Below are 25,137 nucleotides of genomic sequence, written 5' to 3'. Positions count from 1 at the left end.
CCCCCTGAATCTAATCCTATACTCCTCAGTGGAGAATCCAAAGCCCTCAATCAGGGTACCCTTCATGAGGTCATAAGATTCTGCATCTTTTCCAGAGAGTGTGAGGAGTCTATCCCTACACTTTCCTGTGAACATTTCCCAAAGGAGAGCACCCCAGTGAGATTTGTTCACTTTTCTGGTTACACAAGCCCTCTCAAAAGCTGTGAACCATTTGGTGATGTCATCACCATCTTCATATTTAGTTACAATCCCTTTAGGGATTTTCAACATGTCAGGAGAATCTCTGACCCTATTTATGTTGCTGCCACCATTGATGGGTCCTAGGCCCATCTCTTGTCTTTCCCTCTCTATGGCTAGGATCTGTCTTTCCAAAGCCAATCTTTTGGCCATCCTGGCTAACTGGATGTCCTCTTCACTGGAGTTATCCTCAGTGATTTCAGAGTTGTTGGTCCCTCCTGTGAGGGAACCAGCATCTCTGACTAGTATTTGTGGAGTCAGGGCTTGAGTAGCCCTGCTCTCCCTAAGTAGGACTGGAGGGGGGGAATTTCCCTCCAAGTCACTATCCTCTTCCTCTGAGTTGCTACCCTCAGAGGGGTTGGCCTTTTCAAACTCTGCCAAAAGCTCCTGGAGCTGTATTTTGGTAGGTTTGGGGCCCATTGTTATTTTCTTTAGTTTACAGAGTGACCTTAGCTCTCTCATCTGTAGATGGAGGTAAGGTGTGGTGTCGAGTTCCACCACAGTCACATCTGTGCTAGACATTTTGCTTCTAAAAGTTGGAATACTTTTTAAGAATCTACAACTAGTTCTAGGTTCTAATTCAAACTTTTACAAACTTTTAAACTCTAAAAGAAATGCTAAACAGGATCTAACACAAGGCCCTAGCAGGACTTTTAAGAATTTAGAAAACTTTTCAAATTGCAAAAATCAATTTCTAATGACAATTTTGGAATTTGTCGTGTGATCAGGTATTGGCTGAGTAGTCCAGCAAATGCAAAGTCTTGTACCCCACCGCTGATCCACCAATGTAGGAAGTTGGCTCTGTATGTGCTATTTCAAAGTAAGGAATAGCATGCACAGAGTCCAAGGGTTCCCCTTAGAGGTAAAATAGTGGTAAAAATAGATAATACTAATGCTCTATTTTGTGGTAGTGTGGTCGAGCAGTAGGCTTATCCAAGGAGTAGTGTTAGGCATTTGTTGTACATACACATAGACAATAAATGAGGTACACACACTCAGAGACAAATCCAGCCAATAGGTTTTGTTATAGAAAAATATATTTTCTTAGTTTATTTTAAGAACCACAGGTTCAAATTTAACATGTAATATCTTGTTTGAAAGGTATTGCAGGTAAGTACATTAGGAACTTTGAATCATTTCAATTGCATGTATACTTTTCAAGTTATTCACAAATAGCTACTTTAAAAGTGGACACAGTGCAATTTTCACAGTTCCTGGGGGAGGTAAGTTTTTGTTAGTTTTACCAGGTAAGTAAGACACTTACAGGGTTCAGTTCTTGGTCCAAGGTAGCCCACCGTTGGGGGTTCAGAGCAACCCCAAAGTCACCACACCAGCAGCTCAGGGCCGGTCAGGTGCAGAGTTCAAAAGGGTGCCCAAAACGCATAGGCTATAATGGAGAGAAGGGGGTGCCCCGGTTCCGGTCTGCTTGCAGGTAAGTACCCGCGTCTTCGGAGGGCAGACCAGGGGGGGTTTTGTAGGGCACCGGGGGGGACACAAGCCCACACAGAAATTTCACCCTCAGCAGCGCGGGGGCGGCCGGGTGCAGTGTAGAAACAAGCGTCGGGTTTGCAATGTTAGTCTATGAGAGATCAACGGATCTCTTCAGCGCTGCAGGCAGGCAAGGGGGGGCTTCCTCGGGGAAACCTCCACTTGGGCAAGGGAGAGGGACTCCTGGGGGTCACTTCTCCAGTGAAAGTCCGGTCCTTCAGGTCCTGGGGGCTGCGGGTGCAGGGTCTTTTCCAGGCGTCGGGACTTAGGTTTCAGAGAGTCGCGGTCAGGGGAAGCCTCGGGATTCCCTCTGCAGGCGGCGCTGTGGGGGCTCAGGGGGGACAGGTTTTGGTACTCACAGTCGGAGAGTAGTCCGGGGGTCCTCCCTAAGGTGTTGGTTCTCCACCAGCCGAGTCGGGGTCGCCGGGTGCAGTGTTGCAAGTCTCACGCTTCTTGCGGGGAGTTGCAGGGGTCTTTAAAGCTGCTCCTTGAAACAAAGTTGCAGTCTTTTTGGAGCAGGTCCGCTGTCCTCAGGAGTTTCTGGTCGTCGTCGAAGCAGGTCAGTCCTGAGAGGATTCAGAGGTCGCTGGTCCCTTTGGAAGGCGTCGCTGGAGCAGAGTTCTTTGGAAGGCAGGAGACAGGCCGGTGAGTTTCTGGAGCCAAGGCAGTTGGTGTCTTCTGGTCTTCCTCTGCAGGGGTTTTCAGCTGGGCAGTCCTTCTTCTTGTTGTCGCAGGAATCTAATTTTCTAGGGTTCAGGGTAGCCCTTAAATACTAAATTTAAGGGCGTGTTTAGGTCTGGGGGGTTAGTAGCCAATGGCTACTAGCCCTGAGGGTGGGTACACCCTCTTTGTGCCTCCTCCCAAGGGGAGGGGGTCACAATCCTAACCCTATTGGGGGAATCCTCCATCTGCAAGATGGAGGATTTCTAAAAGTTAGAGTCACCTCAGCTCAGGACACCTTAGGGGCTGTCCTGACTGGTCAGTGACTCCTCCTTGTTATTCTCATTATTTTCTCCGGCCTTGCCGCCAAAAGTGGGGGCCGGGGCCGGAGGGGGCGGGCAACTCCACTAGCTGGAGTGTCCTGCGGTGCTGTGACAAAGGGGTGAGCCTTTGAGGCTCACCGCCAGGTGTTACAGCTCCTGCCTGGGGGAGGTGTTAGCATCTCCACCCAGTGCAGGCTTTGTTACTGGCCTCAGAGTGACAAAGGCACTCTCCCCATGGGGCCAGCAACATGTCTCTAGTGTGGCAGGCTGCTGGAACTAGTCAGCCTACACAGATAGTCGGTTAAGTTTCAGGGGGCACCTCTAAGGTGCCCTCTGGGGTGTATTTTGCAATAAAATGTACACTGGCATCAGTGTGCATTTATTGTGCTGAGAAGTTTGATACCAAACTTCCCAGTTTTCAGTGTAGCCATTATGGTGCTGTGGAGTTCGTGTTTGACAGACTCCCAGACCATATACTCTTATGGCTACCCTGCACTTACAATGTCTTAAGGTTTTGTTTAGACACTGTAGGGGTACCATGCTCATGCACTGGTACCCTCACCTATGGTATAGTGCACCCTGCCTTAGGGCTGTAAGGCCTGCTAGAGGGGTGTCTTACCTATACTGCATAGGCAGTGAGAGGCTGGCATGGCACCCTGAGGGGAGTGCCATGTCGACTTACTCGTTTTGTCCTCACTAGCACACACAAGCTGGCAAGCAGTGTGTCTGTGTTGAGTGAGAGGTCTCCAGGGTGGCATAAGACATGCTGCAGCCCTTAGAGACCTTCCTTGGCATCAGGGCCCTTGGTACTAGAAGTACCAGTTACAAGGGACTTATCTGGATGCCAGGGTCTGCCAATTGTGGATACAAAAGTACAGGTTAGGGAAAGAACACTGGTGCTGGGGCCTGGTTAGCAGGCCTCAGCACACTTTCAATTGTAAACATAGCATCAGCAAAGGCAAAAAGTCAGGGGGCAACCATGCCAAGGAGGCATTTCCTTACAATCACCCTCAACCAGACTTGAGTACTCTGTCCACCAGGATCTGGACTGTCTTTGTTATGGGACCCCACCATCTAAATCGATGCTTTAACTGTGTACGTCCTTGGACCAGCTGCTGTAATTGTCTCGTGGTAACTCCTGCTCGTATCTACTGATGTAAACGTCCAAGTTTAATTACTGGAACTGGAACTCGCATGTATCCTGCCATTGTTGTAAAGCGCTCGGATGGCTTCGGGCCATGTCGGCGCTATGTTAAATTGCAAAAGTAAAGAAAATAAAAACCAGCAACAGACATGGAGAGGAGAGGCAAGAGAGCCACGACTGTAGGCAACAGCGGGGTGCACCGGGTCTTGGGGAGCAGAACGACTATGGTGGAAAGAGGGATTCTGAAGAATCAGAAAAACATTAGATAAGGTGAGGAGTCAGGGTGCAGCAGTGTAGAGAGACTGTAAGCGTTAAATGAAGCCTAAACGATAGTGAAGACTGAAAGTAGAAGAGGGAAGACTGTAGGGTCCCAGTGGTGCTGGAAGAAGGGAGCGGGGCTGGGGATATAAAGTATGTGGAGGGGTACAGACTAACGCACAACTAGATCAGACCGCCTAGCGAAAGAAGGCGCTTCAGAAGCTGGTGTAACTTTGTCTCTTCTCCCCCAGCATCTAGCTGCAATCCCTGTGTCTGCCTTCTATGCACCAGATCACAAGAAGCATTTTGAAAACTTCATCAGGTTCTGTTTTGTGAAGGTGAGTGCTGTGACTTGGGGCTCTCTGCATGCACAAGGGTGAAGAGGGGTGGCTGATTAGATGGGGGAGGAAAGCTAGCCACATAACCTGTGGCCCTTTGCATACATGTGGATGGAGAGGGGTAGGTGAGTGGGTATGTGGCGGAAAGTGAACTATGTACATTGTGGCCCTCTGCATGCATATCTATTGAGAAGAATAGGGGAGCTTAGTAACTCTACATGCATGTGGGGTAGGTGAGTGATTATGTAGCACAAAGTGAGTTAAGTAACTGCATACGTGTGGGTGGAGAGGGGTAGGTGAGTAGTTATGCAGCAGAAGGTGAGTTATGTAACTGCATACGTGTGGGTGGAGAGGGGTAGGTGAGTAGTTATGCTGCAGAAGGTGTGTTATGTAACTGCATACGTGTGGGTGGAGAGGGGTAGGTGAGTAGGTATGCAGCAGAAGGTGTGTTATGTAACTGCATACGTGTGGGTGGAGAGGGATTGGTGAGTAGTTATGCTGCAGAAGGTGTGTTATGTAACTGCATACGTGTGGGTGGAGAGGGGTAGGTGAGTAGTTATGCGGCAGAAGGTGAGTTATGTTAACTCTGCATACGTGTGGGTCGAGAGAGGTAGGTGAGTAGTTATGCGGCAGAAGGTGAGTTATGTAACTGCATACGTGTGGGTGGAGAGGGACAGGTGAGTGGTTATGCAGCAGAAGGTGAGTTATGTAACTGCACACGTGTGGGTGGAGAGGGGTAGGTGAGTAGTTATGCAGCAGAAGGTGAGTTATGTAGCTGCACACGTGTGGGTGGAGAGGGGTAGGTGAGTAGTTATGCTGCAGAAGGTGAGTTATGTAACTACATAGGTGTGGGTGGAGAGGGGTAGGTGAGTAGTTATGCAGCAGAAGGTGAGTTATGTAACTACATAGGTGTGGGTGGAGAGGGGTAGGTGAGTAGTTATGCAGCAGAAGGTGAGTTATGTAACTGCACACGTGTGGGTGGAGAGGGGTAGGTGAGTAGTTATGCTGCAGAAGGTGAGTTATGTAGCTGCACACGTGTGGGTGGAGAGGGGTAGGTGAGTAGTTATGCTGCAGAAGGTGAGTTATGTAACTACATAGGTGTGGGTGGAGAGGGGTAGGTGAGTAGTTATGCTGCAGAAGGTGAGTTATGTAACTGCATACATGTGGGTGGAGAGGGGTAGGTGAGTAGTTATGCAGCAGAAGGTGAGTTATGTAACTCTGCATACGTGTGGGTGGAGAGGGGTAGGTGAGTAGTTATGCAGCAGAAGGTTAGTTATGTAACTGCATACGTGTGGGTGGGGAGGGGTAGGTGAGTAGTTATGCAGCAGAAGGTGAGTTATGTTAACTCTGCATACGTGTGGGTGGAGAGGGATAGGTGAGTAGTTATGCTGCAGAAGGTGAGTTTGTAACTCTGCACACGTGTGGGTGGAGAGGGATAGGTGAGTAGTTATGCAGCAGAAGGTGAGTTATGTAGCTGCACACGTGTGGGTTGAGAGGGATTGGTGAGTGGTTATGCTGCAGAAGGTGAGTTATGTAACTGCATACGTGTGGGTGGAGAGGGGTAGGTGAGTAGTTATGCTGCAGAAGGTGAGTTATGTAACTGCATACGTGTGGGTGGAGAGGGGTAGGTGAGTAGTTATGCAGCAGAAGGTGAGTTATGTAACTCTGCATACGTGTGGGTGGAGAGGGGTAGGTGAGTAGTTATGCAGCAGAAGGTGAGTTATGTAACTCTGCATACGTGTGGGTGGAGAGGGGTAGGTGAGTAGTTATGCAGCAGAAGGTGAGTTATGTAACTCTGCACACGTGTGGGTGGAGAGGGGTAGGTGAGTAGTTATGCAGCAGAAGGTGAGTTATGTAACTCTGCATACGTGTGGGTGGAGAGGGGTAGTTGAGTAGTTATGCTGCAGAAGGTGAGTTATGTAACTACATAGGTGTGGGTGGAGAGGGGTAGGTGAGTAGTTATGCAGCAGAAGGTGAGTTATGTAACTACATAGGTGTGGGTGGAGAGGGGTAGGTGAGTAGTTATGCAGCAGAAGGTGAGTTGTGTAACTGCACACGTGTGGGTGGAGAGGGGTAGGTGAGTAGTTATGCTGCAGAAGGTGAGTTATGTAGCTGCACACGTGTGGGTGGAGAGGGGTAGGTGAGTAGTTATGCTGCAGAAGGTGAGTTATGTAACTACATAGGTGTGGGTGGAGAGGGGTAGGTGAGTAGTTATGCTGCAGAAGGTGAGTTATGTAACTGCATACATGTGGGTGGAGAGGGGTAGGTGAGTAGTTATGCAGCAGAAGGTGAGTTATGTAACTCTGCATACGTGTGGGTGGAGAGGGGTAGGTGAGTAGTTATGCAGCAGAAGGTTAGTTATGTAACTGCATACGTGTGGGTGGGGAGGGGTAGGTGAGTAGTTATGCTGCAGAAGGTGAGTAATGTAACTGCATACATGTGGGTGGAGAGGGGTAGGTGAGTAGTTATGCAGCAGAAGGTGAGTTATGTAACTCTGCATACGTGTGGGTGGAGAGGGGTAGGTGAGTAGTTATGCAGCAGAAGGTTAGTTATGTAACTGCATACGTGTGGGTGGGGAGGGGTAGGTGAGTAGTTATGCAGCAGAAGGTGAGTTATGTTAACTTTGCATACGTGTGGGTGGAGAGGGATAGGTGAGTAGTTATGCTGCAGAAGGTGAGTTTGTAACTCTGCACACGTGTGGGTGGAGAGGGATAGGTGAGTAGTTATGCAGCAGAAGGTGAGTTATGTAGCTGCACACGTGTGGGTTGAGAGGGATTGGTGAGTGGTTATGCTGCAGAAGGTGAGTTATGTAACTGCATACGTGTGGGTGGAGAGGGGTAGGTGAGTAGTTATGCTGCAGAAGGTGAGTTATGTAACTGCATACGTGTGGGTGGAGAGGGGTAGGTGAGTAGTTATGCAGCAGAAGGTGAGTTATGTAACTCTGCATACGTGTGGGTGGAGAGGGGTAGGTGAGTAGTTATGCAGCAGAAGGTGAGTTATGTAACTCTGCATACGTGTGGGTGGAGAGGGGTAGGTGAGTAGTTATGCAGCAGAAGGTGAGTTATGTAACTCTGCACACGTGTGGGTGGAGAGGGGTAGGTGAGTAGTTATGCAGCAGAAGGTGAGTTATGTAACTCTGCATACGTGTGGGTGGAGAGGGGTAGTTGAGTAGTTATGCTGCAGAAGGTGAGTTATGTAACTACATAGGTGTGGGTGGAGAGGGGTAGGTGAGTAGTTATGCAGCAGAAGGTGAGTTATGTAACTACATAGGTGTGGGTGGAGAGGGGTAGGTGAGTAGTTATGCAGCAGAAGGTGAGTTGTGTAACTGCACACGTGTGGGTGGAGAGGGGTAGGTGAGTAGTTATGCTGCAGAAGGTGAGTTATGTAGCTGCACACGTGTGGGTGGAGAGGGGTAGGTGAGTAGTTATGCTGCAGAAGGTGAGTTATGTAACTACATAGGTGTGGGTGGAGAGGGGTAGGTGAGTAGTTATGCTGCAGAAGGTGAGTTATGTAACTGCATACATGTGGGTGGAGAGGGGTAGGTGAGTAGTTATGCAGCAGAAGGTGAGTTATGTAACTCTGCATACGTGTGGGTGGAGAGGGGTAGGTGAGTAGTTATGCAGCAGAAGGTTAGTTATGTAACTGCATACGTGTGGGTGGGGAGGGGTAGGTGAGTAGTTATGCTGCAGAAGGTGAGTAATGTAACTGCATACATGTGGGTGGAGAGGGGTAGGTGAGTAGTTATGCAGCAGAAGGTGAGTTATGTAACTCTGCATACGTGTGGGTGGAGAGGGGTAGGTGAGTAGTTATGCAGCAGAAGGTTAGTTATGTAACTGCATACGTGTGGGTGGGGAGGGGTAGGTGAGTAGTTATGCAGCAGAAGGTGAGTTATGTTAACTTTGCATACGTGTGGGTGGAGAGGGATAGGTGAGTAGTTATGCTGCAGAAGGTGAGTTTGTAACTCTGCACACGTGTGGGTGGAGAGGGATAGGTGAGTAGTTATGCAGCAGAAGGTGAGTTATGTAGCTGCACACGTGTGGGTTGAGAGGGATTGGTGAGTGGTTATGCAGCAGAAGGTGAGTTATGTAACTGCATACGTGTGGGTGGAGAGGGGTAGGTGAGTAGTTATGCTGCAGAAGGTGAGTTAAGTAACTGCATACGTGTGGGTGGAGAGGGGTAGGTGAGTAGTTATGCAGCAGAAGGTGAGTTATGTAACTCTGCATACGTGTGGGTGGAGAGGGGTAGGTGAGTAGTTATGCAGCAGAAGGTGCGTTATGTAACTCTGCATATGTGTGGGTGGAGAGGGGTAGGTGAGTAGTTATGCAGCAGAAGGTGAGTTATGTAACTCTGCACACGTGTGGGTGGAGAGGGGTAGGTGAGTAGTTATGCAGCAGAAGGTGAGTTATGTAACTCTGCATACGTGTGGGTGGAGAGGGGTAGTTGAGTAGTTATGCTGCAGAAGGTGAGTTATGTAACTACATAGGTGTGGGTGGAGAGGGGTAGGTGAGTAGTTATGCAGCAGAAGGTGAGTTATGTAACTACATAGGTGTGGGTGGAGAGGGGTAGGTGAGTAGTTATGCAGCAGAAGGTGAGTTATGTTACTCTGCACACGTGTGGGTGGAGAGGGGTAGGTGAGTAGTTATGCTGCAGAAGGTGAGTTATGTAGCTGCACACGTGTGGGTGGAGAGGGGTAGGTGAGTAGTTATGCTGCAGAAGGTGAGTTATGTAACTACATAGGTGTGGGTGGAGAGGGGTAGGTGAGTAGTTATGCTGCAGAAGGTGAGTTATGTAACTGCATACATGTGGGTGGAGAGGGGTAGGTGAGTAGTTATGCAGCAGAAGGTGAGTTATGTAACTGCATACGTGTGGGTGGAGAGGGGTAGGTGAGTAGGTATGCAGCAGAAGGTGAGTTATGTAACTGCATACGTGTGGGTGGAGAGGGGTAGGTGAGTAGTTATGCAGCAGAAGGTTAGTTATGTAACTGCATACGTGTGGGTGGGGAGGGGTAGGTGAGTAGTTATGCAGCAGAAGGTGAGTTATGTTAACTCTGCATACGTGTGGGTGGAGAGGGATAGGTGAGTAGTTATGCTGCAGAAGGTGAGTTTGTAACTCTGCACATGTGTGGGTGGAGAGGGATAGGTGAGTAGTTATGCAGCAGAAGGTGAGTTATGTAGCTGCACACGTGTGGGTTGAGAGGGATTGGTGAGTGGTTATGCAGCAGAAGGTGAGTTATGTAACTGCATACGTGTGGGTGGAGAGGGGTAGGTGAGTAGTTATGCTGCAGAAGGTGAGTTATGTAACTGCATACGTGTGGGTGGAGAGGGGTAGGTGAGTAGTTATGCAGCAGAAGGTGAGTTATGTAACTCTGCATACGTGTGGGTGGAGAGGGGTAGGTGAGTAGTTATGCAGCAGAAGGTGAGTTATGTAACTCTGTATATGTGTGGGTGGAGAGGGGTAGGTGAGTAGTTATGCAGCAGAAGGTGAGTTATGTAACTCTGCACATGTGTGGGTGGAGAGGGGTAGGTGAGTAGTTATGCAGCAGAAGGTGAGTTATGTAACTCTGCATACGTGTGGGTGGAGAGGGGTAGTTGAGTAGTTATGCAGCAGAAGGTGAGTTATGTAACTATACGTGTGGGTGGAGAGGGGTAGGTGAGTAGTTATGCTGCAGAAGGTGAGTTATGTAACTGCATACATGTGGGTGGAGAGGGGTAGGTGAGTAGTTATGCAGCAGAAGGTGAGTTATGTAACTCTGCATAAGTGTGGGTGGAGAGGGGTAGGTGAGTAGTTATGCAACAGAAGGTTAGTTATGTAACTGCATACGTGTGGGTGGGGAGGGGTAGGTGAGTAGTTATGCAGCAGAAGGTGAGTTATGTTAACTCTGCATACGTGTGGGTGGGGAGGGGTAGGTGAGTAGTTATGCAGCAGAAGGTGAGTTATGTTAACTCTGCATACGTGTGGGTGGAGAGGGATAGGTGAGTAGTTATGCTGCAGAAGGTGAGTTTGTAACTCTGCACACGTGTGGGTGGAGAGGGATAGGTGAGTTGTTATGCAGCAGAAGGTGAGTTATGTAGCTGCACACGTGTGGGTTGAGAGGGATTGGTGAGTGGTTATGCAGCAGAAGGTGAGTTATGTAACTGCATACGTGTGGGTGGAGAGGGGTAGGTGAGTAGTTATGCTGCAGAAGGTGAGTTATGTAACTGCATACGTGTGGGTGGAGAGGGGTAGGTGAGTAGTTATGCAGCAGAAGGTGAGTTATGTAACCCTGCACACGTGTGGGTGGAGAGGGGTAGGTGAGTAGTTATGCAGCGGAAGGTGAGTTATGTAACTCTGCACACGTGTGGGTGGAGAGGGGTAGGTGAGTAGTTATGCAGCGGAAGGTGAGTTATGTAACTGCATACGTGTGGGTGGAGAGGGATAGGTGAGTAGTTATGCAGCAGAAGGTGAGTTATGTAACTCTGCATATGTGTGGGTGGAGAGGGGTAGGTGAGTAGTTATGCAGCAGAAGGTGAGTTATGTAACTCTGCACACGTGTGGGTGGAGAGGGGTAGGTGAGTAGTTATGCAGCGGAAGGTGAGTTATGTAACTGCACACGTGTGGGTGGAGAGGGGTAGGTGAGTAGTTATGCAGCAGAAGGTGAGTTATGTAACTCTGCATACGTGTGGTTGGAGAGGGGTAGTTGAGTAGTTATGCAGCAGAAGGTGAGTTATGTAACTATACGTGTGGGTGGAGAGGGGTAGGTGAGTAGTTATGCAGCTGAAGGTGAGTTATGTAACTGCATACGTGTGGGTGGAAAGGGATAGGTGAGTAGTTATGCAGCAGAAGGTGAGTTATGTAACTGCATACGTGTGGGTGGAGAGGGGTAGGTGAGTAGTTATGCAGCAGAAGGTGAGTTATGTAACTGCACACGTGTGGGTGGAGAGGGGTAGGTGAGTAGTTATGCAGCACAAGGTGAGTTATGTAACTTTGCATACGTGTGGGTGGACAGGGGTAGGTGAGTAGTTATGCAGCAGAAGGTGAGTTATGTAACTGCATACGTGTGGGAGGAGAGGGGTAGGTGAGTAGTTATGCAGCAGAAAGTGAGTTATGTAACTGCATACGTGTGGGTGGAGAGCGTAGGTGAGTAGTTATGCTGCAGAAGGTAAGTTATGTAACGGCATACGTGTGGGTGAAGAGGGGTAGGTGAGTAGTTATGCGGCAGAAGGTGAGTTATGTAACTGCATACGTGTGGGTGGAGAGGGGTAGGTGAGTAGTTATGCAGCAGAAGGTGAGTTTGTAACTCTGCACACATGTGGGTGGAGAGGGATAGGTGAGTAGTTATGCAGCAGAAGGAGAGTTATGTGACTGCACAAGTGTGGGTGGAGAAGGTAGGGGAGTAGTTATGCAGCAGAAGGTGAGTTATGTAACTGCATACGTGTGGGTGGAGAGCGTAGGTGAGTGATTATGTAGCACAAAGTGAGTTAAGTAACTGCATACATGTGGGTGGGGAGGCACAGGTGAGTAGTTATGCAGCAGAAACTGAGTTATGTAATGGAGAGGGGTAGGTGAGTAGTTATGTAGCAGAAGGTGAGTTATGTAACTCTGCATACGTGTGGGTGGAGAGGGGTAGGTGAGTAGTTATGCAGCAGAAGGTGAGTTATGTTAACTCTGCATACGTGTGGGTCGAGAGAGGTAGGTGAGTAGTTATGCAGCAGAAGGTGAGTTATGTAACTGCATACGTGTGGGTGGAGAGGGGTAGGTGAGTAGTTATGCGGCAGAAGGTGAGTTATGTAACTGCATACGTGTGGGTGGAGAGGGGTAGGTGAGTAGTTATGCAGCAGAAGGTGAGTTATGTAACTGCATACGTTTGGGTGGAGAGGGGTAGGTGAGTAGTTATGCGGCAGAAGGTGAGTTATGTAACTGCATACGTTTGGGTGGAGAGGGATTGGTGAGTAGTTATGCAGCAGAATGTGAGTTATGTAACTCTGCATACGTGTGGGTGGAGAGGGATTGGTGAGTAGTTATGCAGCAGAAGGTGAGTTATGTAACTGCATACGTGTGGGTGGAGAGGGATTGGTGAGTAGTTATGCAGCAGAAGGTGAGTTATGTAACTCTGCATACGTGTGGGTGGAAAGGGACAGGTGAGTAGGTATGCAGCAGAAGGTGAGTTATGTAACTGCACACGTGTGGGTGGAGAGGGATTGGTGAGTAGTTATGTAGCAGAAGGTGAGTTATGGAACTATACGTGTGGGTGGAGAGGGGTAGGTGAGTAGTTATGTAGCAGAAGGTGAGTTATGTAACTGCACACGTGTGGGTGGAGAGGGATTGGTGAGTAGTTCTGCGGCAGAAGGTGAGTTATGTAACTCTGCATACGTGTGGGTGCAGAGGGGTAGGTGAGTAGGTATGCAGCAGAAGGTGAGTTATGTCACTGCACACGTGTGGGTGGAGAGGGGTAGGTGAGTAGTTATGCAGCAAAAGGTGAGTTATGTAACTGCACACGTGTGGGTGGAGAGGGGTAGGTGAGTAGTTATGCAGCAGAAGGTGAGTTATGTAACTGCACACGTGTGGGTGGAGAGGGGTAGGTGAGTAGTTATGCAGCAGAAGGTGACTTATGTAACTGCATACGTGTGGGTGGAGAGTGGTAGGTGAGTAGTTATGCAGCAGAAGGTGAGTTGTGTAACTCTGCATACATGTGGGTGGAGAGGGTTGGTGAGTACTTATGCAGCAGAAGGTGAGTTATGTAACTGCATACGTGTGGGTGGAGAGGGGTAGGTGAGTACTTATGCAGCAGAAGGTGAGTTATGTAACTGCATACGTGTGGGTGGAGAGGGGTAGGTGAGTAGTTATGCAGCAGAAGGTGAGTTATGTAACTCTCCACACGTGTGGGTGGAGAGGGTAGATGAGTAGGTATGCAGCAGAAGGTGACTTATGTAACTGCACATGTGTGGGTGGAGAGGGGTAGGTGAGTAGTTATGCAGCAGAACGTGAGTTATGTAACTCTGCATAGGTGTGGGTGGAGAGGGGTAGGTGAGTATTTATGCAGCAGAAGGTGAGTTATGTAACTGCATACGTGTGGGTGGAGAGGGGTAGGTGAGTAGTTATGCAGCAGAAGGTGAGTTGCGTAACTGCATATGTGTGGGTGGAGAGGGGTAGGTGAGTAGGTATGCAGCAGAAGGTGAGTTATGTAACTGCATATGTGTGGGTGGAGAGGGGTAGGTGAGTAGTTATGCAGCAGAAGGTGAGTTATGTAACTGCATACGTGTGGGTGGAGAGGGGTAGGTGAGTAGTTATGCAGCAGAAGGTGAGTTATGTAACTGCATATGTGTGGGTGGAGAGGGGTAGGTGAGTAGTTATGCAGCAGAAGGTGAGTTATGTAACTGCATACGTGTGGGTGGGGAGGGACAGGTGAGTGGTTATGCAGCAGAAGGTGAGTTATGTAACTGCACACGTGTGGGTGGAGAGGGGTAGGTGAGTAGTTATGCTGCAGAAGGTGAGTTTTGTAACTCTGCATATGTGTGTGTGGAGAGGGGTAGGTGAGTAGTTCTGTTGCAGAAGGTGAGTTATGTAGCTCTGCATCTGTGTGGGTAGAGAGGGGTAGGTGAGTAGTTATGCAGGAGAAGGTGAGTTATGTAACTCTGCATTCATGTGGGTGGAGAAGGGTAAGTGAGTAGTTATGCAGCAGAAGGTGAGGTATGTAACTGCTCACATGTGGGTGGAGAGGGATAGGTGAGTAGTTATGCAGCAGAAGGTGAGTTATGTAACTACAGGGAGTGCAGAATTATTAGGCAAATGAGTATTTTGACCACATCATCCTCTTTATGCATGTTGTCTTACTCCAAGCTGTATAGGCTCGAAAGCCTACTACCAATTAAGCATATTAGGTGATGTGCATCTCTGTAATGAGAAGGGGTGTGGTCTAATGACATCAACACCCTATATCAGGTGTGCATAATTATTAGGCAACTTCCTTTCCTTTGGCAAAATGGGTCAAAAGAAGGACTTGACAGGCTCAGAAAAGTAAAAAATAGTGAGATATCTTGCAGAGGGATGCAGCACTCTTAAAATTGCAAAGCTTCTGAAGCGTGATCATCGAACAATCAAGCGTTTCATTCAAAATAGTCAACAGGGTCGCAAGAAGCGTGTGGAAAAACCAAGGCGCAAAATAACTGCCCATGAACTGAGAAAAGTCAAGCGTGCAGCTGCTACGATGCCACTTGCCACCAGTTTGGCCATATTTCAGAGCTGCAACATCACTGGAGTGCCCAAAAGCACAAGGTGTGCAATACTCAGAGACATGGCCAAGGTAAGAAAGGCTGAAAGACGACCACCACTGAACAAGACACACAAGCTGAAACATCAAGACTGGGCCAAGAAATATCTCAAGACTGATTTTTCTAAGGTTTTATGGACTGATGAAATGAGAGTGAGTCTTTATGGGCCAGATGGATGGGCCCGTGGCTGGATTGGTAAAGGGCAGAGAGCTCCAGTCCGACTCAGACGCCAGCAAGGTGGAGGTGGAGTACTGGTTTGGGCTGGTATCATCATAGATGAGCTTGTGGGGCCTTTTCGGGTTGAGGATGGAGTCAAGCTCAACTCCCAGTCCTACTGCCAGTTCCTGGAAGACACCTTCTTCAAGCAGTGGTACAGGAAGAAGTCTGCATCCTTCAAGAAAAACATGATTTTCATGCAGGACAATGCTCCATCACACGCGTCCAAGTACTCCACAGCGTGGCTGGCAAGAAAGGGTATAAAAGAAGGAAATCTAATGACATGGCCTCCTTGTTCACCTGATCTGAACCCCATTGAGAACCTGTGGACCATCATCAAATGTGAGATTTACAAGGAGGGAAAACAGTACACCTCTCTGAACAGTGTCTGGGAGGCTGTGGTTGCTGCTGCACGCAATGTTGATGGTGAACAGATCAAAACACTGACAGAATCCATGGATGGCAGGCTTTTGAGTGTCCTTGCAAAGAAAGGTGGCTATATTGGTCACTGATTTGTTTTTGTTTTGTTTTTGAATGTCAGAAATGTATATTTGTGAATGTTGAGATGTTATATTGGTTTCACTGGTAATAATAAATAATTGAAATGGGTATATATTTTTTTTTGTTAAGTTGCCTAATAATTATGCACAGTGATAGTCACCTGCACACACAGATATCCCCCTAACATAGCTAAAACTAAAAACAAACTAAAAACTACTTCCAAAAATATTCAGCTTTGATATTAATGAGTTTTTTGGGTTCATTGAGAACATGGTTGTTGTTCAATAATAAAATTAATCCTCAAAAATACAACTTGCCTAATAATTCTGCACTCCCTGTACACACATGTGGGTGGAGATGGGTCAGTGAGTGGTTATGCATCAGAAGGTGTTACGTAATTCTGCATACGTGTGGGTGGAGAGGGGTAGGTGAGTAGTTATGCAGCAGAAGGTGAGTTATGTAACTGTGCAGCAGAAGGTGAGTTATGTAACTGCATACGTGTGGGTGGGGAGGGGTAGGTGAATAGTTATGTAGCAGAAGGTGAGTTATGTAACTGCATATGTGTGGGTGGAGAGGGGTAGGTGAGTAGTTATGCAGCAGAATGTGAGTTATGTTACTCTGCACACGTGTGGGTGGAGAGGGGTAGGTGAGTAGTTATGCTGCAGAAGGTGAGTTATGTAGCTGCACACGTGTGGGTGGAGAGGGGTAGGTGAGTAGTTATGCTGCAGAAGGTGAGTTATGTAACTACATAGGTGTGGGTGGAGAGGGGTAGGTGAGTAGTTATGCTGCAGAAGGTGAGTTATGTAACTGCATACATGTGGGTGGAGAGGGGTAGCTGAGTAGTTATGCTGCAGAAGGTGAGTTATGTAACTGCATACATGTGGGTGGAGAGGGGTAGGTGAGTAGTTATGCAGCAGAAGGTGAGTTATGTAACTCTGCATACGTGTGGGTGGGGAGGGGTAGGTGAGTAGTTATGCAGCAGAAGGTGAGTTATGTTAACTCTGCATACGTGTGGGTGGGGAGGGGTAGGTGAGTAGTTATGCAGCAGAAGGTGAGTTATGTTAACTCTGCATACGTGTGGGTGGAGAGGGATAGGTGAGTAGTTATGCAGCAGAAGGTGAGTTATGTAACTGCACACGTGTGGGTGGAGAGGGGTAGGTGAGTAGTTATGCAGCAGAAGGTGACTTATGTAACTGCATACGTGTGGGTGGAGAGTGGTAGGTGAGTAGTTATGCAGCAGAAGGTGAGTTGTGTAACTCTGCATACATGTGGGTGGAGAGGGTTGGTGAGTACTTATGCAGCAGAAGGTGAGTTATGTAACTGCATACGTGTGGGTGGAGAGGGGTAGGTGAGTACTTATGCAGCAGAAGGTGAGTTATGTAACTGCATACGTGTGGGTGGAGAGGGGTAGGTGAGTAGTTATGCAGCAGAAGGTGAGTTATGTAACTCTCCACACGTGTGGGTGGAGAGGGTAGATGAGTAGGTATGCAGCAGAAGGTGACTTATGTAACTGCACATGTGTGGGTGGAGAGGGGTAGGTGAGTAGTTATGCAGCAGAACGTGAGTTATGTAACTCTGCATAGGTGTGGGTGGAGAGGGGTAGGTGAGTATTTATGCAGCAGAAGGTGAGTTATGTAACTGCATACGTGTGGGTGGAGAGGGGTAGGTGAGTAGTTATGCAGCAGAAGGTGAGTTGCGTAACTGCATATGTGTGGGTGGAGAGGGGTAGGTGAGTAGGTATGCAGCAGAAGGTGAGTTATGTAACTGCATATGTGTGGGTGGAGAGGGGTAGGTGAGTAGTTATGCAGCAGAAGGTGAGTTATGTAACTGCATACGTGTGGGTGGAGAGGGGTAGGTGAGTAGTTATGCAGCAGAAGGTGAGTTATGTAACTGCATATGTGTGGGTGGAGAGGGGTAGGTTAGTAGTTATGCAGCAGAAGGTGAGTTATGTAACTGCATACGTGTGGGTGGAGAGGGGTAGGTGAGTAGTTATGCAGCAGAAGGTGAGTTGCGTAACTGCATATGTGTGGGTGGAGAGGGGTAGGTGAGTAGGTATGCAGCAGAAGGTGAGTTATGTAACTGCATATGTGTGAGTGGAGAGGGGTAGGTGAGTAGTTATGCAGCAGAAGGTGAGTTATGTAACTGCATACGTGTGGGTGGAGAGGGGTAGGTGAGTAGTTATGCAGCAGAAGGTGAGTTATGTAACTGCATATGTGTAGGTGGAGAGGGGTAGGTGAGTAGTTATGCAGCAGAAGGTGAGTTATGTAACTGCATACGTGTGGGTGGGGAGGGACAGGTGAGTGGTTATGCAGCAGAAGGTGAGTTATGTAACTGCACACGTGTGGGTGGAGAGGGGTAGGTGAGTAGTTATGCAGCAGAAGGTGAGTTATGTAACTGCACACGTGTGGGTGGAGAGGGGTAGGTGAGTAGTTATGCAGCAGAAGGTGACTTATGTAACTGCATACGTGTGGGTGGAGAGTGGTAGGTGAGTAGTTATGCAGCAGAAGGTGAGTTGTGTAACTCTGCATACATGTGGGTGGAGAGGGTTGGTGAGTACTTATGCAGCAGAAGGTGAGTTATGTAACTGCATACGTGTGGGTGGAGAGGGGTAGGTGAGTACTTATGCAGCAGAAGGTGAGTTATGTAACTGCATACGTGTGGGTGGAGAGGGGTAGGTGAGTAGTTATGCAGCAGAAGGTGAGTTATGTAACTCTCCACACGTGTGGGTGGAGAGGGTAGATGAGTAGGTATGCAGCAGAAGGTGACTTATGTAACTGCACATGTGTGGGTGGAGAGGGGTAGGTGAGTAGTTATGCAGCAGAACGTGAGTTATGTAACTCTGCATAGGTGTGGGTGGAGAGGGGTAGGTGAGTATTTATGCAGCAGAAGGTGAGTTATGTAACTGCATACGTGTGGGTGGAGAGGGGTAGGTGAGTAGTTATGCAGCAGAAGGTGAGTTGCGTAACTGCATATGTGTGGGTGGAGAGGGGTAGGTGAGTAGGTATGCAGCAGAAGGTGAGTTATGTAACTGCATATGTGTGGGTGGAGAGGGGTAGGTGAGTAGTTATGCAGCAGACGGTGAGTTATGTAACTGCATACGTGTGGGTGGAGAGGGGTAGGTGAGTAGTTATGCAGCAGAAGGTGAGTTATGTAACTGCATATGTGTGGGTGTAGAGGGGTAGGTTAGTAGTTATGCAGCAGAAGGTGAGTTATGTAACTGCATACGTGTGGGTGGAGAGGGGTAGGTGAGTAGTTATGCAGCAGAAGGTGAGTTGCGTAACTGCATATGTGTGGGTGGAGAGGGGTAGGTGAGTAGGTATGCAGCAGAAGGTGAGTTATGTAACTGCATATGTGTGGGTGGAGAGGGGTAGGTGAGTAGTTATGCAGCAGAAGGTGAGTTATGTAACTGCATACGTGTGGGTGGAGAGGGGTAGGTGAGTAGTTATGCAGCAGAAGGTGAGTTATGTAACTGCATATGTGTGGGTGGAGAGGGGTAGGTGAGTAGTTATGCAGCAGAAGGTGAGTTATGTAACTGCATACGTGTGGGTGGGGAGGGACAGGTGAGTGGTTATGCAGCAGAAGGTGAGTTATGTAACTGCACACGTGTGGGTGGAGAGGGGTAGGTGAGTAGTTATGCTGCAGAAGGTGAGTTTTGTAACTCTGCATATGTGTGTGGAGAGGGGTAGGTGAGTAGTTCTGTTGCAGAAGGTGAGTTATGTAGCTCTGCATATGTGTGGGTAGAGAGGGGTAGGTGAGTAGTTATGCAGGAGAAGGTGAGTTATGTAACTCTGCATTCATGTGGGTGGAGAAGGATAAGTGAGTAGTTATGCAGCAGAAGGTGAGGTATGTAACTGCTCACATGTGGGTGGAGAGGGATAGGTGAGTAGTTATGCAGCAGAAGGTGAGTTATGTAACTACAGGGAGTGCAGAATTATTAGGCAAATGAGTATTTTGACCACATCATCCTCTTTATGCATGTTGTCTTACTCCAAGCTGTATAGGCTCGAAAGCCTACTACCAATTAAGCATATTAGGTGATGTGCATCTCTGTAATGAGAAGGGGTGTGGTCTAATGACATCAACACCCTATATCAGGTGTGCATAATTATTAGGCAACTTCCTTTCCTTTGGCAAAATGGGTCAAAAGAAGGACTTGACAGGCTCAGAAATGTAAAAAATAGTGAGATATCTTGCAGAGGGATGCAGCACTCTTAAAATTGCAAAGCTTCTGAAGCGTGATCATCGAACAATCAAGCGTTTCATTCAAAATAGTCAACAGGGTCGCAAGAAGCGTGTGGAAAAACCAAGGCGCAAAATAACTGCCCATGAACTGAGAAAAGTCAAGCGTGCAGCTGCTACGATGCCACTTGCCACCAGTTTGGCCATATTTCAGAGCTGCAACATCACTGGAGTGCCCAAAAGCACAAGGTGTGCAATACTCAGAGACATGGCCAAGGTAAGAAAGGCTGAAAGACGACCACCACTGAACAAGACACACAAGCTGAAACATCAAGACTGGGCCAAGAAATATCTCAAGACTGATTTTTCTAAGGTTTTATGGACTGATGAAATGAGAGTGAGTCTTTATGGGCCAGATGGATGGGCCCGTGGCTGGATTGGTAAAGGGCAGAGAGCTCCAGTCCGACTCAGACGCCAGCAAGGTGGAGGTGGAGTACTGGTTTGGGCTGGTATCATCATAGATGAGCTTGTGGGGCCTTTTCGGGTTGAGGATGGAGTCAAGCTCAACTCCCAGTCCTACTGCCAGTTCCTGGAAGACACCTTCTTCAAGCAGTGGTACAGGAAGAAGTCTGCATCCTTCAAGAAAAACATGATTTTCATGCAGGACAATGCTCCATCACACGCGTCCAAGTACTCCACAGCGTGGCTGGCAAGAAAGGGTATAAAAGAAGGAAATCTAATGACATGGCCTCCTTGTTCACCTGATCTGAACCCCATTGAGAACCTGTGGACCATCATCAAATGTGAGATTTACAAGGAGGGAAAACAGTACACCTCTCTGAACAGTGTCTGGGAGGCTGTGGTTGCTGCTGCACGCAATGTTGATGGTGAACAGATCAAAACACTGACAGAATCCATGGATGGCAGGCTTTTGAGTGTCCTTGCAAAGAAAGGTGGCTATATTGGTCACTGATTTGTTTTTGTTTTGTTTTTGAATGTCAGAAATGTATATTTGTGAATGTTGAGATGTTATATTGGTTTCACTGGTAATAATAAATAATTGAAATGGGTATTTATATTTTTTTTTGTTAAGTTGCCTAATAATTATGCACAGTGATAGTCACCTGCACACACAGATATCCCCCTAACATAGCTAAAACTAAAAACAAACTAAAAACTACTTCCAAAAATATTCAGCTTTGATATTAATGAGTTTTTTGGGTTCATTGAGAACATGGTTGTTGTTCAATAATAAAATTAATCCTCAAAAATACAACTTGCCTAATAATTCTGCACTCCCTGTACACACATGTGGGTGGAGATGGGTCAGTGAGTGGTTATGCATCAGAAGGTGTTACGTAATTCTGCATACGTGTGGGTGGAGAGGGGTAGGTGAGTAGTTATGCAGCAGAAGGTGAGTTATGTAACTGTGCAGCAGAAGGTGAGTTATGTAACTGCATACGTGTGGGTGGGGAGGGGTAGGTGAATAGTTATGTAGCAGAAGGTGAGTTATGTAACTGCATATGTGTGGGTGGAGAGGGGTAGGTGAGTAGTTATGCAGCAGAATGTGAGTTATGTTACTCTGCACACGTGTGGGTGGAGAGGGGTAGGTGAGTAGTTATGCTGCAGAAGGTGAGTTATGTAGCTGCACACGTGTGGGTGGAGAGGGGTAGGTGAGTAGTTATGCTGCAGAAGGTGAGTTATATAACTACATAGGTGTGGGTGGAGAGGGGTAGGTGAGTAGTTATGCTGCAGAAGGTGAGTTATGTAACTGCATACATGTGGGTGGAGAGGGGTAGCTGAGTAGTTATGCTGCAGAAGGTGAGTTATGTAACTGCATACATGTGGGTGGAGAGGGGTAGGTGAGTAGTTATGCAGCAGAAGGTGAGTTATGTAACTCTGCATACGTGTGGGTGGGGAGGGGTAGGTGAGTAGTTATGCAGCAGAAGGTGAGTTATGTTAACTCTGCATACGTGTGGGTGGGGAGGGGTAGGTGAGTAGTTATGCAGCAGAAGGTGAGTTATGTGACTGCACAAGTGTGGGTGGAGAAGGTAGGGGAGTAGTTATGCAGCAGAAGGTGAGTTATGTAACTGCATACGTGTGGGTGGAGAGCGTAGGTGAGTGATTATGTAGCACAAAGTGAGTTAAGTAACTGCATACATGTGGGTGGGGAGGCACAGGTGGGTAGTTATGCAGCAGAAACTGAGTTATGTAATGGAGAGGGGTAGGTGAGTAGTTATGTAGCAGAAGGTGAGTTATGTAACTCTGCATACGTGTGGGTGGAGAGGGGTAGGTGAGTAGTTATGCAGCAGAAGGTGAGTTATGTTAACTCTGCATACGTGTGGGTCGAGAGAGGTAGGTGAGTAGTTATGCAGCAGAAGGTGAGTTATGTAACTGTATACGTGTGGGTGGAGAGGGGTAGGTGAGTAGTTATGCGGCAGAAGGTGAGTTATGTAACTGCATACGTGTGGGTGGAGAGAGGTAGGTGAGTAGTTATGCAGCAGAAGGTGAGTTATGTAACTGCATACGTTTGGGTGGAGAGGGGTAGGTGAGTAGTTATGCGGCAGAAGGTGAGTTATGTAACTGCATACGTTTGGGTGGAGAGGGATTGGTGAGTAGTTATGCAGCAGAATGTGAGTTATGTAACTCTGCATACGTGTGGGTGGAGAGGGATTGGTGAGTAGTTATGCAGCAGAAGGTGAGTTATGTAACTGCATACGTGTGGGTGGAGAGGGATTGGTGAGTAGTTATGCAGCAGAAGGTGAGTTATGTAACTCTGCATACGTGTGGGTGGAGAGGGACAGGTGAGTAGGTATGCAGCAGAAGGTGAGTTATGTAACTGCACACGTGTGGGTGGAGAGGGATTGGTGAGTAGTTATGTAGCAGAAGGTGAGTTATGGAACTATACGTGTGGGTGGAGAGGGGTAGGTGAGTAGTTATGTAGCAGAAGGTGAGTTATGTAACTGCACACGTGTGGGTGGAGAGGGATTGGTGAGTAGTTCTGCGGCAGAAGGTGAGTTATGTAACTCTGCATACGTGTGGGTGCAGAGGGGTAGGTGAGTAGGTATGCAGCAGAAGGTGAGTTATGTCACTGCACACGTGTGGGTGGAGAGGGGTAGGTGAGTAGTTATGCAGCAGAAGGTTAGTTATGTAACTGCACACGTGTGGGTGGAGAGGGGTAGGTGAGTAGTTATGCAGCAGAAGGTGAGTTATGTAACTGCACACGTGTGGGTGGAGAGGGGTAGGTGAGTAGTTATGCAGCAGAAGGTGACTTATGTAACTGCATACGTGTGGGTGGAGAGTGGTAGGTGAGTAGTTATGCAGCAGAAGGTGAGTTGTGTAACTCTGCATACATGTGGGTGGAGAGGGTTGGTGAGTACTTATGCAGCAGAAGGTGAGTTATGTAACTGCATACGTGTGGGTGGAGAGGGGTAGGTGAGTAGTTATGCAGCAGAAGGTGAGTTATGTAACTGCATACGTGTGGGTGGAGAGGGGTAGGTGAGTAGTTATGCAGCAGAAGGTGAGTTATGTAACTCTCCACACGTGTGGGTGGAGAGGGTAGATGAGTAGGTATGCAGCAGAAGGTGACTTATGTAACTGCACATGTGTGGGTGGAGAGGGGTAGGTGAGTAGTTATGCAGCAGAACGTGAGTTATGTAACTCTGCATAGGTGTGGGTGGAGAGGGGTAGGTGAGTATTTATGCAGCAGAAGGTGAGTTATGTAACTGCATACGTGTGGGTGGAGAGGGGTAGGTGAGTAGTTATGCAGCAGAAGGTGAGTTGCGTAACTGCATATGTGTGGGTGGAGAGGGGTAGGTGAGTAGGTATGCAGCAGAAGGTGAGTTATGTAACTGCATATGTGTGGGTGGAGAGGGGTAGGTGAGTAGTTATGCAGCAGAAGGTGAGTTATGTAACTGCATACGTGTGGGTGGAGAGGGGTAGGTGAGTAGTTATGCAGCAGAAGGTGAGTTATGTAACTGCATATGTGTGGGTGGAGAGGGGTAGGTTAGTAGTTATGCAGCAGAAGGTGAGTTATGTAACTGCATACGTGTGGGTGGAGAGGGGTAGGTGAGTAGTTATGTAGCAGAAGGTGAGTTGCGTAACTGCATATGTGTGGGTGGAGAGGGGTAGGTGAGTAGGTATGCAGCAGAAGGTGAGTTATGTAACTGCATATGTGTGGGTGGAGAGGGGTAGGTGAGTAGTTATGCAGCAGAAGGTGAGTTATGTAACTGCATACGTGTGGGTGGAGAGGGGTAGGTGAGTAGTTATGCAGCAGAAGGTGAGTTATGTAACTGCATATGTGTGGGTGGAGAGGGGTAGGTGAGTAGTTATGCTGCAGAAGGTGAGTTATGTAACTGCATACGTGTGGGTGGGGAGGGACAGGTGAGTGGTTATGCAGCAGAAGGTGAGTTATGTAACTGCACATGTGTGGGTGGAGAGGGGTAGGTGAGTAGTTATGTTGCAGAAGGTGAGTTATGTAGCTCTGCATATGTGTGGGTAGAGAGGGGTAGGTGAGTAGTTATGCAGGAGAAGGTGAGTTATGTAACTCTGCATTCATGTGGGTGGAGAAGGATAAGTGAGTAGTTATGCAGCAGACGGTGAGGTATGTAACTGCTCACATGTGGGTGGAGAGGGATAGGTGAGTAGTTATGCAGCAGAAGGTGAGTTATGTAACTACAGGGAGTGCAGAATTATTAGGCAAATGAGTATTTTGACCACATCATCCTCTTTATGCATGTTGTCTTACTCCAAGCTGTATAGGCTCGAAAGCCTACTACCAATTAAGCATATTAGGTGATGTGCATCTCTGTAATGAGAAGGGGTGTGGTCTAATGACATCAACACCCTATATCAGGTGTGCATAATTATTAGGCAACTTCCTTTCCTTTGGCAAAATGGGTCAAAAGAAGGACTTGACAGGCTCAGAAAAGTCAAAAATAGTGAGATATCTTGCAGAGGGATGCAGCACTCTTAAAATTGCAAAGCTTCTGAAGCGTGATCATCGAACAATCAAGCGTTTCATTCAAAATAGTCAACAGGGTCGCAAGAAGCGTGTGGAAAAACCAAGGCGCAAAATAACTGCCCATGAACTGAGAAAAGTCAAGCGTGCAGCTGCTACGATGCCACTTGCCACCAGTTTGGCCATATTTCAGAGCTGCAACATCACTGGAGTGCCCAAAAGCACAAGGTGTGCAATACTCAGAGACATGGCCAAGGTAAGAAAGGCTGAAAGACGACCACCACTGAACAAGACACACAAGCTGAAACATCAAGACTGGGCCAAGAAATATCTCAAGACTGATTTTTCTAAGGTTTTATGGACTGATGAAATGAGAGTGAGTCTTTATGGGCCAGATGGATGGGCCCGTGGCTGGATTGGTAAAGGGCAGAGAGCTCCAGTCCGACTCAGACGCCAGCAAGGTGGAGGTGGAGTACTGGTTTGGGCTGGTATCATCATAGATGAGCTTGTGGGGCCTTTTCGGGTTGAGGATGGAGTCAAGCTCAACTCCCAGTCCTACTGCCAGTTCCTGGAAGACACCTTCTTC

At 48.0% G+C, this 25,137-nt stretch overlaps 1 protein-coding gene across 1 annotated transcript in view; it reads left to right on the top strand.

Moving 5' to 3' along the window:
• The window catches only part of LOC138299020 (uncharacterized), a 335,289-nt gene that overhangs the window by 161,617 nt on the left and 148,535 nt on the right, over window positions 1-25,137 (top strand). Inside the window, exon 14 of the mRNA XM_069236923.1 lies at window positions 4,362-4,448. Within this exon, the coding sequence (XP_069093024.1) occupies window positions 4,362-4,448 (87 nt within the window). The remainder of the gene's footprint in view (window positions 1-4,361; window positions 4,449-25,137) is intronic.

Source organism: Pleurodeles waltl, chromosome 6 (assembly GCF_031143425.1).
Source record: "Pleurodeles waltl isolate 20211129_DDA chromosome 6, aPleWal1.hap1.20221129, whole genome shotgun sequence".
Lineage (NCBI taxonomy): Eukaryota > Metazoa > Chordata > Amphibia > Caudata > Salamandridae > Pleurodeles > Pleurodeles waltl.
Note: the sequence above shows the minus strand (reverse complement) of the source record. Positions and strands in the feature narration are given on the sequence as shown.